The 13296-nt window shown below is 39.5% G+C and overlaps 1 protein-coding gene across 1 annotated transcript in view; it reads right to left on the bottom strand.

Annotated features, from left to right (window-relative positions):
• Window positions 1-12245: 12245 nt before the first annotated feature.
• Window positions 12246-13296, bottom strand: part of LOC149527944 (mechanosensitive ion channel protein 4-like) — a 28964-nt gene continuing 27913 nt past the window's right edge. Inside the window, exon 6 of the mRNA XM_089811194.1 lies at window positions 12246-12404. Coding sequence (XP_089667320.1) covers window positions 12246-12404 — 159 coding nt within the window. The remainder of the gene's footprint in view (window positions 12405-13296) is intronic.

Raw genomic sequence — 13296 nt, 5'->3', positions numbered from 1 at the left:
TTCTAGAAAGTGCTAGTAGGCATCCACCGACAAAATAGAAGGTTCCAGAATCTGCATTAGAGGTCGGTGCAAATCTAGAAGAATCCAGAAATGGTAGCCGAACTTCCAAGAGGCATAACTTTTGAATCGTAGCTCCGATTGACAAACCGTTTACATTTTTGAAAAGCTCTCGAAGCGCTCTATAGCCCTATGGACAAGCTTCGCTCGTCCCCCATTTTTTGACAAAAAAGGGAAATTATATTAACTGAGAAAATAAGCCAGTACAAATAGTATAGAGAAAATAAACTTTAAAACATGCCCTAAGGGCTTACAATAGCATAAATCTGGAGAATATTTCTCCTTATAGCACCTCCTCTCAAACTCCACCCCGAACTGCCTTTTACAATGCCATAAATCTCCTTAAATAGACCCCGAAGGGTTAAGGACTAGCAGTACATTCTAGAAAGTGCTAGTAGGCATCCACCGACAAAATAGAAGGTTCCAGAAGCTGCATTAGAAGTCGGTACAAATCTAGAAGAATCCAGAAACAGTAGCCAAACTTCCAGGAGGCATAACTTCTGAACTGTAGCTCTAATTGACGAACCATTTACATTTTTGAAAAGCTCTCGACGTGCTCTATAGCCCTATGGACAAGCTTCACTTTTCCCCCATTTTTTGACAGAAAAGGGAAATTATATTAACTAAGAAAATAAGCTAGTACAAATTGTACAAAGAAAATAAACTTTAGAACATGCCCTAAGGGCATACAATAGCATAAATCTGGAGAATATTTCTCCTTATAGCACCTCCTCTCAAACTCCACCCCGAACTGCCTTTGACAATGCCAGAAATCTCCTTAAATAGACCTCGGAGGGTTAAGGACTAGGATTACATTATAGAAAGTGCTAGTAGGCATCCACTAACAAAATAGAAGGTTCCAGAAGCTGCGTTAGAAGTCAGTGCAAATCTAGAAGAATCTAGAAATGGTAGCCGAACTTTCAGGAGGCATAACTTTTGAACCATAGCTCCGAATGACGAATCATTTACATTTTTGGAAAGCTCTCGAAGCACTCTATAGCCCTATGGACCAGCTTCGCTCGTCCCCCATTTTTTGACAGAAAAGGGAAATTATATTAACTGAGAAAATAAGCCAGTACAAATAGTACAGAGAAAATAAACTTCAGAACATGCCCTAAGGGCTTACAATAGCATAAATCTGGAGAATATTTCTCCTTATAGCACCTCCTCTCAAACTCCACCCCGAACTGCCTTTTACAATGCCAAAAATCTCCTTAAATAGACCCCGAAAGGTTAAGAACTAGGAGTAAATTCTAGAAAGTGCTAGTAGGCATCCACCGACAAGATAGAAGGTTCCAGAAGTTGCATTAGAAGTCGGTGCAAATCTAGAAGAATCCAGAAATGGTAGCCGAACTTTCGGGAGGCATAACTTTTGAACCGTAGCTTCGATTGACGAACCGTCTACATTTTTAGAAAGCTCTCGAAGTGCTCTATAGCCCTATGGAACAGCTTCACTCGTCCCCCATTTTTTGAACCTTTTTGAGGTCATTTAATGCCCCAAACCTGACTTTGAAGCATTCTTAAGAGGTCTCCAAAACTCGAAAAACTGCAATAACTTTCAAACCATGGGGCCTATTGACCTAATTCTTTTTTTGGAATGCTCTAAACCATTATTACATTCATCTGGCCAATTCACACCTTCTAGTTTACCGAAATGATGGCCTAAATACATGCTCTTATTTTTTCAGGATTTTCAAATGCACTAATAGTTGAACTATGAGAATTGGAACCTTTATTTGAGCCAAATTGGTATCCAAAAATGTAAAGACATGAGACAGAAACTAAGTCTAAGTACATTTTTTTGGGTGACACAGGATTGCCCTGATACCTCTTGATGCTCCTGCATAAGACACCCAGGGTAGATTGAAAAGTGACCCTATCACTTTATGGATGGTAGAGGGAATCCCAAATGGGAAACCTCAGCTGCTGAAATCCAAGTTGAGTCCTCAATCGGTCATCCTTTCCATTTGACCAAATACTCTTCATACTGCCTATTTCTGGTACTCCTACCCACACGATGATCTAGAATGTCTTCTATCTCCTCCTTCTTAGAAGCAAGAATTGGACATGGCTCTAAAACCAGCTCCTCATCTGCACCATCATCATGATACTCTGTTAAATCTACAATGTTGAAAATGGGAGAAATGTGAATACCATCTGGCAGCTCCACCTCATATGCATTTCCTGAGTTATGTTTCTTCAAAACTTTGCAGGGGCCAAATTTCTTCATTTTCAGCTTGTTGTAAGTACCAACTGGAAATCTTTCTTTTCGTAAGTGCACCATGACTAGATCCCCTACTTGAAATTCCTTATATCTTCTCCTTTGATCAGCCCTAGCTTTATACTCTTGATTCATCTTGATAATGTGTGCTTGAACCTCCTCATGTAGATGCTTGATGTGTTTAGCAAATTCCTCAGCTTCAGCACTTGTCCTCTCCCCTTTTTCTATCTTCCTCAATTTTGGTACAGTCCTTGGGCTACTCCCATATACAATTTGAAATGGTGATTTTCCAATACTCCTATTTACAGAGTTATTATAAGCAAACTCCTCCTGTGGTAGAATCAAATCCCATCCCTTGGGCTTATCTCCAACTAAGCATCTCAGCAAATTTCCCAAACTTCTATTTACCACTTCTGTTTGGCCATCAGTCTGTGGGTGATGCATGGAACTAAATTTCAAGTCTGTTCTCAACTTCTTCCACAATGTCCTCCAGAAATACCCCACAAATTTAGTATCTCTGTCAAAAACTATACTCCTTGGAAGACCATGTAGTCTTACCACCTCTTTGAAAAACAAGTCTGCAATATGGATAGCATCATGAGTTTTGTGGCATGGAATGAAATGTGCCATTTTGGAGAACCTATCAACCACCATGAATACTGAGTCATTACCCCTTTGTGTCCTTGGTAATCCAAGAACAAAATCCATACTTATGTCCTCCCATGGCCTTGATGGAATAGGAAATGGCTGATATAGGCCAGTATTTTGACTAAACCCCTTGGCAACTTGACAAACCTGGCAAATCTGTACAAACTTCTTCACATCCTGTGTAATTTGAGGCTAAAAATAATGTTCTCTAAGAATGGCAATGGTCTTATCCCGACCAAAATGTCCTGCCATCCCTCCACTGTGTTTCTCCTTAAATAGATTTTCCCTCATGGAACTCCTTGGAATGCACAATTGACTACCTTTGAACAACATGCCATCCTGAATCAAATAGTCTAACCACTTGGTTCTATCTACAGCAACAGGTTCTTTACAAGCCTTCCATGCTTCTGCAAAATCAGGATCCTCGGGGTACAAATTCTTGAGTTCATCAAACCCAACTGCTTCAACCTGCATTTTTGTAAGCAACAACTGTCTCCTACTTAATGCATCTACAACCTTGTTAGATTTTCCACTTCTATGCTTCAACACAAATGTATAACTCTACAAGAATTCTACCCACTTCATATGCCTCTGATTCAATTTACCTTGGCTATTTAGGTACTGTAATGCCTGATGATCAGTATACAAAACAAATTCCTTTGGCAATAAATAATGCCTCCATTTCTTGAAGGCCTGAACTATTGCATAGAACTCTTGATCATAAACAGAATACTTCTTCTTTGCATCATTCAATTTTTCACTAAAATATGCAATAGGCTTACCTTCTTGGCTTAATACAGCCCCAATAGCGCTACCACTAGCATCACAATCCACCTGGAATACTTTTCTAAAATATGGAAGTGCCAACATAGGCTGTTCTGTCACCTTCTTTTTCATCAATTCAAAACTTCTCGCAGCTGTTGCAGTCCATTTGAACTCTTTTCTATCCCCTCTTAATGTATCAGTTAGAGGTGCACATATGCCACTGAAATTCTTAATAAACTTCCTGTTAAAACTGACCAGACCATGAAATGATCTTACCTCAGTAGCAGACCTTGGAGTAGGCCATTCCAAGATGGCTTTTACCTTCTCTGGATCCATTTTGAGACCTTCAAGTGATATAACAAATCCCAAATAGACTAACTCCCTTTTTGCAAAGACACACTTCTTTAGGTTAATTAACAGTTTCTCTTCCCTTAGACTTTCAAGGACATTATGAATATGCAGTAAATGTTCTTCCAAAGTCTCGCTAAAAATTAAAATATCATCCAAATAGACAATAACAAATTTTCCCAAGAACTTCTTAAGTACCTCATTCATGAGCCGCATGAAGGTGCTTGGGGCGTTCGTCAATCCAAAGGGCATGACTAACCACTCATAAAGACCCTCCTTAGTCTTGAAGGTTGTTTTCCACTCATCTCCTTCTCAAATCCATATCTGATGATAGCCACTCTTCAGATCTATCTTTGTGAAGTACTAAGCTCCACTCAAGCAGTCCATAAGATCATCCATCCTTGGTAAAGGAAACTGGTACTTGATGGTTATCCTATTTATAGCTCGAGAATCTGTACACATCCTCCACTCTCCATCCTTCTTTGGTGCAAGTACTACAGGTACTACACATGGACTCAGGCTCTCTTGAATCAAGCTCTTCCTCAACAGCTCCCGAACCTGTCTATTTAGCTCCTTTGTTTTAGTAGGAGTCATCCTGTGAGCAGCCTTGTTAGGTAAACTAGCTCCTGGAATCAAATCTATCTGATGACTAATTTGTCTTACTGGTGGTAATCCATCTAGAACATTATTAGAGATAATATCTCTAAATTCCCCTAGTAAATCTGAAACTTCAAATGGTATTTCACTACTACCCTCTTTATCTTTCCTAGGAATCAAAGCATAGCACATACGCTGATGTTTCATGCCATCTAAAAACTTCCTTCCATCAACAAGACAAATCCTAGCACTACTACATACCTTTTCACCTTCCTTTTTCATGGGCTTCAATTTGTGGCGAACTCCATCCTTTGTCAGAGAGTATGTGTTTGCATGTCCATCATGTATTGCATGTCTATCAAACTGCCATGGTCTACCCAACAATAGATGGCAAACATCCATCGAAATAACATCACAGAGAACTTCATCATGGTAACTCCCAATTTTGAATTTTACTAAACATTGCTCACTTACCAGGACCTTATGATCATCTTTTACCCAAGAAATCTGATAGGGCTGGGGATGTTTCTCCCTCTTGAGCTTCAGCTTAGAGACCATCTCTTCTGATACCGGGTTATCAGTGCTACCACCATCAATGATCACATCACAACATTTATCCTCACACTTGCATCTGGTACGAAACAAACTCCTTCATTGTCCTAGTTCATTCTCACCACTTAGTAGGACTCTTTCATTTACCAAGGTCTCTCCTCTTTCTGCATCCTCTGAATGTGATGATTGTGCATCCTCATCCACATGAGCAACCCTAGCTTGGCCCTCAGCTCTCCTATCTGTCCTTCCTTTTCATTGAGGGAAGTCAAAGGCAAGATGACCTTCTTCATTGCAATGGAAATAGGTACCACGGAAGCCTCCTCTTCCTTGTCCACATCCTCTACCTCTTCCTCTTTGATTTCCAAAGTCTTGATCACGGGAGCGATTGAAACCCTCATTCCTCTGGTTCCTACTAGTACCATCATCTTCATTTTTCTTTTGAGTTTCATTGCAGCCTCCAGATGATCTACTGCTTCCCCTTCCTCCTTGAACACGCCCTCTTTGTCTTCCTTCAAACCTTTTACTCAGCTTCTCTTCAACTCATAGGGAAAACTGGTATGCTTCTTCAACACTGGTCATTCTTACCAGACTTAATTCCTCCTGGATGCTAGGTCGCAACCCACTGATATAATGAGAAACCTTCTCCTTATTTTCTTTTGCATGCCCCACTCTAATTAGGAGTTAGTAAAACTCCTCTGCATATTCTTGGACTGATCTTCTTGCTTGCTTTAACCCATGCATCTTCTTAAACAGATCAAGCTCGTAGTCCACAGGAATGAATTGCTTCTTCAATTTGTCCACCATGCGATCCCATCTTGTGATCTTCTCCTTTCCTCTTCTAAGTCTTTCTAGTTGAATCTCTTGCCACCAGATTTTGGCATGGCCTTTCAGTTTGGCCTTTGCAAACTTAACCCTATCTGGGTCCCTTATATCCTCATACTCAAAGTATTCTTCTAGTTCATTGATCCAATCGATCAACTCATCTGGTTTCATATTTCTTGAAAATATACCCACTTCAATTGTAGGTCTTTTCCCAAACTTAGTAATGGCCCTAAAAAGGTTTTCCTCTACAGGATTCAGAACTTCCCCATCAACTTCCATTACTTCCTCTTCATTGTCATCCTCACTATTGTCATTTGCGGCAACATTTGCTCCTCTATGAAGCTCCTCTTGCAATGCTTGTACCTATCTTTGGAGGGCTCTAACCTCCTCAAGATCAATAGCTCTGGCCCTTCTACCACGCTCTCTTCGTGGAGGCATCTTCTAACTCAAAACCGCAACCACACAGTCCTGGTGCAAATTGCCCCACAGTCAGCGCTCTATCTACACACTCAGGAAAACCGGCTTTGATACCACTTGATGGGGTCATGACCCAAGAATAGAATAGAAAAAATAGAAAAGGGGACTTATATTAACTAAGAAGATAAGCTAGTACAAACAGTGCAAAGAAAATAAACTTCAAAACATGCCCTATAGGCTTACAATAGCATGAAACTGGAGAATATTTCTCCTTTTAGCACCTCCCCTCAAGCTCCAATCCGAACTGCCTTTTACAATGCCATAAATCTCCTTAAATAGACCCCAAAGGGTTAAGGAATATGAGTGTGTTCTAGAAAGTGCTAGAAGGCATCCACCGACAAAATAGAAGGTTTCAGAAGCTGCGTTAGAATTCGATGCAAATCTAGAAGAATCTAGAAACGGTAGCCAAAATTCTGGGAGGCATAACTTTTGAACCATAGCTTCGATTGATGAACCGTTTACATTTTTGGAAAGCTCTCAAAGCGCTCTATAGCCCTATGGACAAGCTTCACTCATCCCCCATTTTTCATTAGAAAAGGGAAATTATATTAACTAAGAAAATAAGCCAATACAAATAGTGCAGAGAAAATAAACTTTAGAACATGCCAAACTCCACCCCAAACTACCTTTTACAATGCCAAAAATCTCCTTAAATACACCCTGGAGGGTTAAGGACTAGGACTACATTCTAGAAAGTGCTAGTAGGCATCCACCGACAAAATAGAAGGTTCCAGAAGCTGCGCTAGAAGTTGGTGCAAATGTAGAAGAATCCAGAAATGGTAGCCAAACTTTTGGGAGGCATAAATTTTGAACCATAGCTCTGATTGATGAATCGTTTACATTTTCGAAAAGCTCTCGAAGCGCTCTATAGCCCTATAGACAAGCTTTGCTTGTGCCCCATTTTTTGACAGAAAAGGGAAATTATATTAACTGAGGAAATAGGCCAGTACAAATAGTGCAGAGAAAATAAACTTTAGAACATGCACTAAGGGCTTACAATAGCATAAATATGGAGAATATTTCTCCTTATAGCACCTCCTCTCAAACTCCACCCCGAACTGCCTGTTACAATGCAAGAAATCTCCTTAAATTGACCCCGGAGGGTTAAGGACTAGGAGTACATTCTACAAAGTGCTAGTAGGCATCCACCGACAAAATAGAAGGTTCAAGAAGTTGCGTTAGAAGTCGGTGAAAATCTAGAAGAATCCAAAAACTGTAGCCGAACTTTTGGGAGGCATAAATTTTGAACTGTAGCTCTGATTGATGAACTGTTTACATTTTCAGAAAGCTCTCAAAGCGCTCTACAGCCCTATGGACAAGCTTTGCTCACCCCCCATTTTTCGACAGAAAAGGGAAATTATATTAACTGAGAAAATAAGCCAGTACAAATAGTACAGAGAAAATAAACCTCAGAACATGCCTTAAGGGCTTACAATAGCATAAATCTGGAGAATATTTCTCCTTATAGAACCTCCTCTCAAACTCCACCCTGAACTACCTTTTACAATGCCAAAAATCTCCTTAAATAGACCTCGGAGGGTTAAGGACTACGAGTACATTCTAGAAAGTGCTAGTAGGTATCCACCAACAAAATAGAAGGTTCCAAAAGCTGCGTTAGAAGTCGGTGCAAATCTAGAAGAATCCAGAAATGGTAGTTGAACTTTCGGGAGCCATAACTTTTGAATAGTAGCTCTGATTGATGAACCATTTACATTTTCAAAAAGCTCTCGAAGAACTCTATAGCCCTATGGACAAGCTTCGCTCGTCCCCCATTTTTCAACAGAAAAGGGAAATTATATTAACTGAGAAAATTAGCCAGTACAAATAGGATAGAGAAAATAAAGTTTAGAACATGCCCTAAGGGCTTACAATAGCATAAATCTGGAGAATATTTCTCCTTATAGCACCTCCTCTCAGACTCCACCCCAAACTGCATTTTACAATTCCAGAAATCTCCTTAAATAGACTTCGGAGGGTTAAGGACTAGGATTACATTCTAGAAAGTGCTAGTAGGAATCCACCGAAAAAATAGAAGGTTCCAAAAGTTGTGTTAGAAGTCGGTGCAAATCTAGAACAATCCAAAAATGGTAACCGAACTTTTGGGAGGCATAACTTTTGAACTATAGCTCCGATTGACGAACCGTTTACATTTTTAGAAAGCTCTCGAAGCGCTCTATAGCCTTATGGACAAGCTTCACTCGTTCCCCCATTTTTTGACAGAAAACGGAAATTATATTAACTGAGAAAATAAGCTAGTACAAATAGTATAGAGAAAATAAACTTTAGAACATGCCCTAAGGGCTTACAATAGCATAAAGCTGGAGAATATTTCTCCTTATAGCACCTTGTCTCAATCTCCACCCCGAACTGTCTTTTACAATGCTAAAAATCTCCTTAAATAGACCCCGGAGGGTTAAGGACTAGGAGTATATTCTAGAAAGTGCTAGTAGGCATCCACTGACAAAATAGAAGGTTCCAAAAGCTGTGTTAGAAGTCGGTGCAAATCTAGAAGAATCTAGAAACGGTAGCCAAACTTTTGGGAGGCATAACTTTTGAATTGTAGCTCCGATTGACGAACCGTTTAAATTTTTGGAAAGCTCTCGAAGTGCTCTATAGATCTATGGACAAGCTTCACTCATCCCCCATTTTTTGAAAGAAAAGGGAAATTATATTAACTTAGAAAATAAGCCAATACAAATAGTACAGAGAAAATAAACTTTAGAACATGCCCTAAGGGCTTACAATAGCATAAATCTAGAGAATATTTCTCCTTATAGCACCTCCTCTCAAACTCCACCCCGAGCTGCCTTTTACAATGTCAGAAATCTCCTTAAATAGACCCCGAAGGGTTAAGGACTAGGAGTACGTTCTAGAAAGTGCTAGTAGGCATCCACCAAAAAAATTGTAGGTTCCAGAAGCTGCGTTAGAAGTCAATGCAAATCTAGAAGAATCCAGAAATGGTAGCCAAACTTCTGGGAGGCATAACTTTTGAACCGTAGCTCTGATTGATGAATCGTTTACATTTTTGGAAAGCTCTCGAAGCGCTGTATAGCCCTATGGAGAAGCTTCGCTCGTCCCCCATTTTTTGATAGAAAAGGGAAATTATATTAACTGAGAAAATAAGCCAGTACAAATAGTAGAGAAAATAATCTTCAGAAAATGCCCTAAGGGCTTACAATAACAGAAATCTGGAGAATATTTCTCCTTATAGCACCTACTCTAAAACTCCACCCCGAACTGCCTTTTACAATGCCAGAAATCTCCTTAAGTAGACCCCAGAGGTTAAGGACTAGGAGTACATTCTAGAAAGTTCTAGTAGGCATCCACCAACGAAATAGAATGTTCCAAAAGCTGCATTAGAAGTCAGTGCAAATCTAGAAGAATCCAGAAATGGTAGCCGAACTTTCGGGAGGCATAACTTTTGAACTGTAGCTTTGATTGACGAACCGTTTACATTTTCAAAAAGGTCTCGAAGTGATCTATAGCCCTATGGACAAGCTTTGCTCATCCCCCATTTTCAATAGAAAAGGGAAATTATATTAACTAAGAAAATAAGCCAGTACAAATAGTACAAAGAAAATAAACTTCAGAACATGCCCTAAGGGCTTACAATAGCATAAATCTGGAGAATATTTCTCCTTATATCACCTCCTCTCAAACTTCACCCTGAACTGCCTTTTACATTGCTAGAAATCTCCTTAAATAGACCCCAGAGGATTAAGGACTACGAGTAAATTCTAGAAAGTGCTCATAGGCATCCACCGACAAAATAGAAGGTTCCAGAAGTTGTGTTAGAAGTTGCTGCAAATCTAGAAGAATCCAGAAACGGTAGCCAAACTTCCAGGAGGCATAACTTTTGAATCATAGCTTCGATTGAGGAACCATTTACATTTTTGAAAAGCTCTCAAAGCGCTCTATAGCCCTATAGACAAGCTTAGCTCATCCCCCATTTTTTGGCAGAAAAAGCAAATTATATTAACTGAGAAAATAAGCCAGTACAAATAGTACAGAGAAATTAAACTTCAGAACATGCCCTAAGGGCTTACAATAGCATAAATCTAGTGAATATTTCTCCTTATAGCACCTCCTCTCAAACTCCACCCCGAACTGCCTTTTACAATGCCAGAAATCTCCTTAAATAGACCCCGGAGGGTTATGGACTAGGAGTACATTCTAGAAAGTGCTAGTAGGCATCCACTAACAAAATAGACGGTTCCAGAAGCTGTATTAGAAGTCGGTCCAAATTTAGAAGAATCCAAAAATGGTAGCTGAACTTTCGGGAGGCATAACTTTTGAGTCGTAGCTCCGATTGACAAACCATTAACATTTTCAAAAAGCTCTCGAACCGCTCTATAGACCTATGGATAAGCTTCGCTCATCCGCCATTTTTTGACAGAAAAGGGAAATTATATTAACTAAGAAGATAAGCCAGTGCAAATAGTATAGAGAAAATAAACTTCAGAACATGCCCTAAGGGCTTACAATAGCATAAATCTGGAGAATATTTCTCCTTATAGCACCTCCTCTCAAACTCCACCCTGAACTGCCTTTTACAATGCCAGAAATCTCCTTAAATAGATGCCAGAGGGTTAAGGACTAGGAGTACATTCTAGAAAGTGCTAGTAGGCATCCATCGACAAAATAGAAGGTTCCAAAAATTGCATTAGAAGTCGGTGCAAATCTAGAAGAATCCAGAAATGGTAGCCGAACTTCCAGGAGGCATAACTTTTGAACCGTAGCTCCAATTGATGAACCGTTTACATTTTTAGAAATCTCTCGAAGTGCTCTATAGCCCTATGGACCAGCTTTGCTCGTTCCCCATTTTGTGACCCTTTTTGAGGTCATTTAATGCCCCAAACCTGACTTTGAAGCATTCTTAGGAGGTCTCCAAAACTCAAAAAACTGTAATAAATTTCAAACTGTGTGGCCTATTGACCTGATTCTTTTTCTGGAATGCTCTAAATCATGATTACATTCATCTAGTCAATTCACACCTTCTAGTTTACCGAAATGATGGCCCAAATACATGCTCCTATTTTTTTGAGATTTTCAAATGCACTAATAGTTGAACTATGAGAGTTGGGACCTTTATTTGAGCCAAATGGGTATCCAAAAATGTAAAGACATGAAATAGAAACTAAGTCTAATTACATTTTTTTGGGTGACACAGGATTGCCCTTATACCTCTGGATGCTCCTGCATTATCAAGCTTTGGTTGGATGAAGTTCTTTTAAAAAAAAACACACCATGTGAGCAGTGGATGTAATGCTATGATTTCCTATCCATAGATTTTTCTTTTAAAACCATTTACAACCTAAAAGAAGAATTATGAAGATAGTGGAAAAAATTTACTTCTTCCAAATGAAGAGGGTGGTGTATGAAAAGGATTTCAAAGCTAGCATCTCCAAATGTGTGGAGGAGGATGATTTGGAGGTACCAGGGTGGACGTTTCAAGCCAAATAGGGGAGAAGCTACATGAGAGGAAGCCCACAACTGACAAATGTGAAAGCCACAAAGCAAAGGAGTATATTGTAAACATAGCAATAAAATGGAGAGAAGACATAAAGGAAGAAGCTGCCATTCTATAAGGAGGAGCTCCATGCCGAGTAGGGGAGTAGCTATAAAGATAGGTGCCTAATTGCCTGGAATAGTATTTCTGAAGCTAAAAAGCATTTGCTAGAAAGGCTTGCAAAATATGCATATCAGCATTGGCCCAATAGAGTGAGAGAATTTGCAAATGGATTACCGATGAATACTACTACACAGTTGTTGGCATTGCAACATACTCTTGTTCAAGTTCTTGAGGGATGCAAAAATTATGGCTATCAGGGGGTGTCTTTATTTTCATAACAAGATGAGTAGCTGCCACAACTGGGAGTGAAGTCAACGATGGTGGGTTGTCAACAGCCAATGAATACTGACAATGATTGGCTTCAACTCAGTGAAAGTATTAATATGGTAGATTGTAATGAAGTTTCCATACTGTCAAGGTTCATGCAAATTGAAAATTACAAAGGAAGAAAGCCACCATTTCAAGATGAAGGAAACCCACAAGAGGTGGCATCAAAGGAAAGAGTTGCAGTCTTAAACACAAAGACCTATGCAACACATTGAGAAGCCAAAAAAAAGAAATTGTTTTGTCCCACATTCACTGTGGAGGTGTCTTCTTAAGTGTTTAAATATGAAAGCACACATCTTGTTTGTTGTCTTATGGGACATGGGATTTTGGAAGCCCTGAACACATGTGGGTCCTGACCTGTTTGGCCAGCTAGTGCATAATCTGAGGAACTTTTAGCAAAGAATCCAAATAGTGATGACATGACCCCCGAAACATAGGATGCTGACACGTGTCCAAATAGAATGATAGGTGCATTCCCATAAAATGAAGTTGCAAGATGGTTAAATAATGTGGGAATGCACCCAGGTGCCATGTGGTAGTGGGCCTAGGCCAGTGATGAGGTGTCAAATCTAGTGGCAAGTGATTGGACAGAGGTTGGCCAATCAGGTGCTACCACGTGCTAGCCTAGTCAAACCCAAGTTGACCCATATTTGAAGGGTAGGAGAAATTTGAAAAATGATAAAAAATAATTTTTTATTATTTCTTTAAAATATGCATGTTTAGATTTTTTTTAATTGCAAAAGGATTATTTTCTAAGTTCAAACTTCAAAATTTTTAAATTTTCGAAAAAATAAGAAGTGTAGACCTGAGCCATATAGTAGAGGGACATTTTTTCAAATTGACTTTCAGGGGGTTTCTGGAAGGCTAGTATAGCAATATTATATATTGTTGGAATTGGGAGAAGATGAAC

The sequence above is a fragment of the Cupressus sempervirens genome, chromosome 11 (assembly GCF_028749045.1).
Source record: "Cupressus sempervirens isolate cs-2001-9-10 chromosome 11, ASM2874904v1, whole genome shotgun sequence".
In the NCBI taxonomy this organism is placed as follows: domain Eukaryota; kingdom Viridiplantae; phylum Streptophyta; class Pinopsida; order Cupressales; family Cupressaceae; genus Cupressus; species Cupressus sempervirens.
Note: the sequence above shows the minus strand (reverse complement) of the source record. Positions and strands in the feature narration are given on the sequence as shown.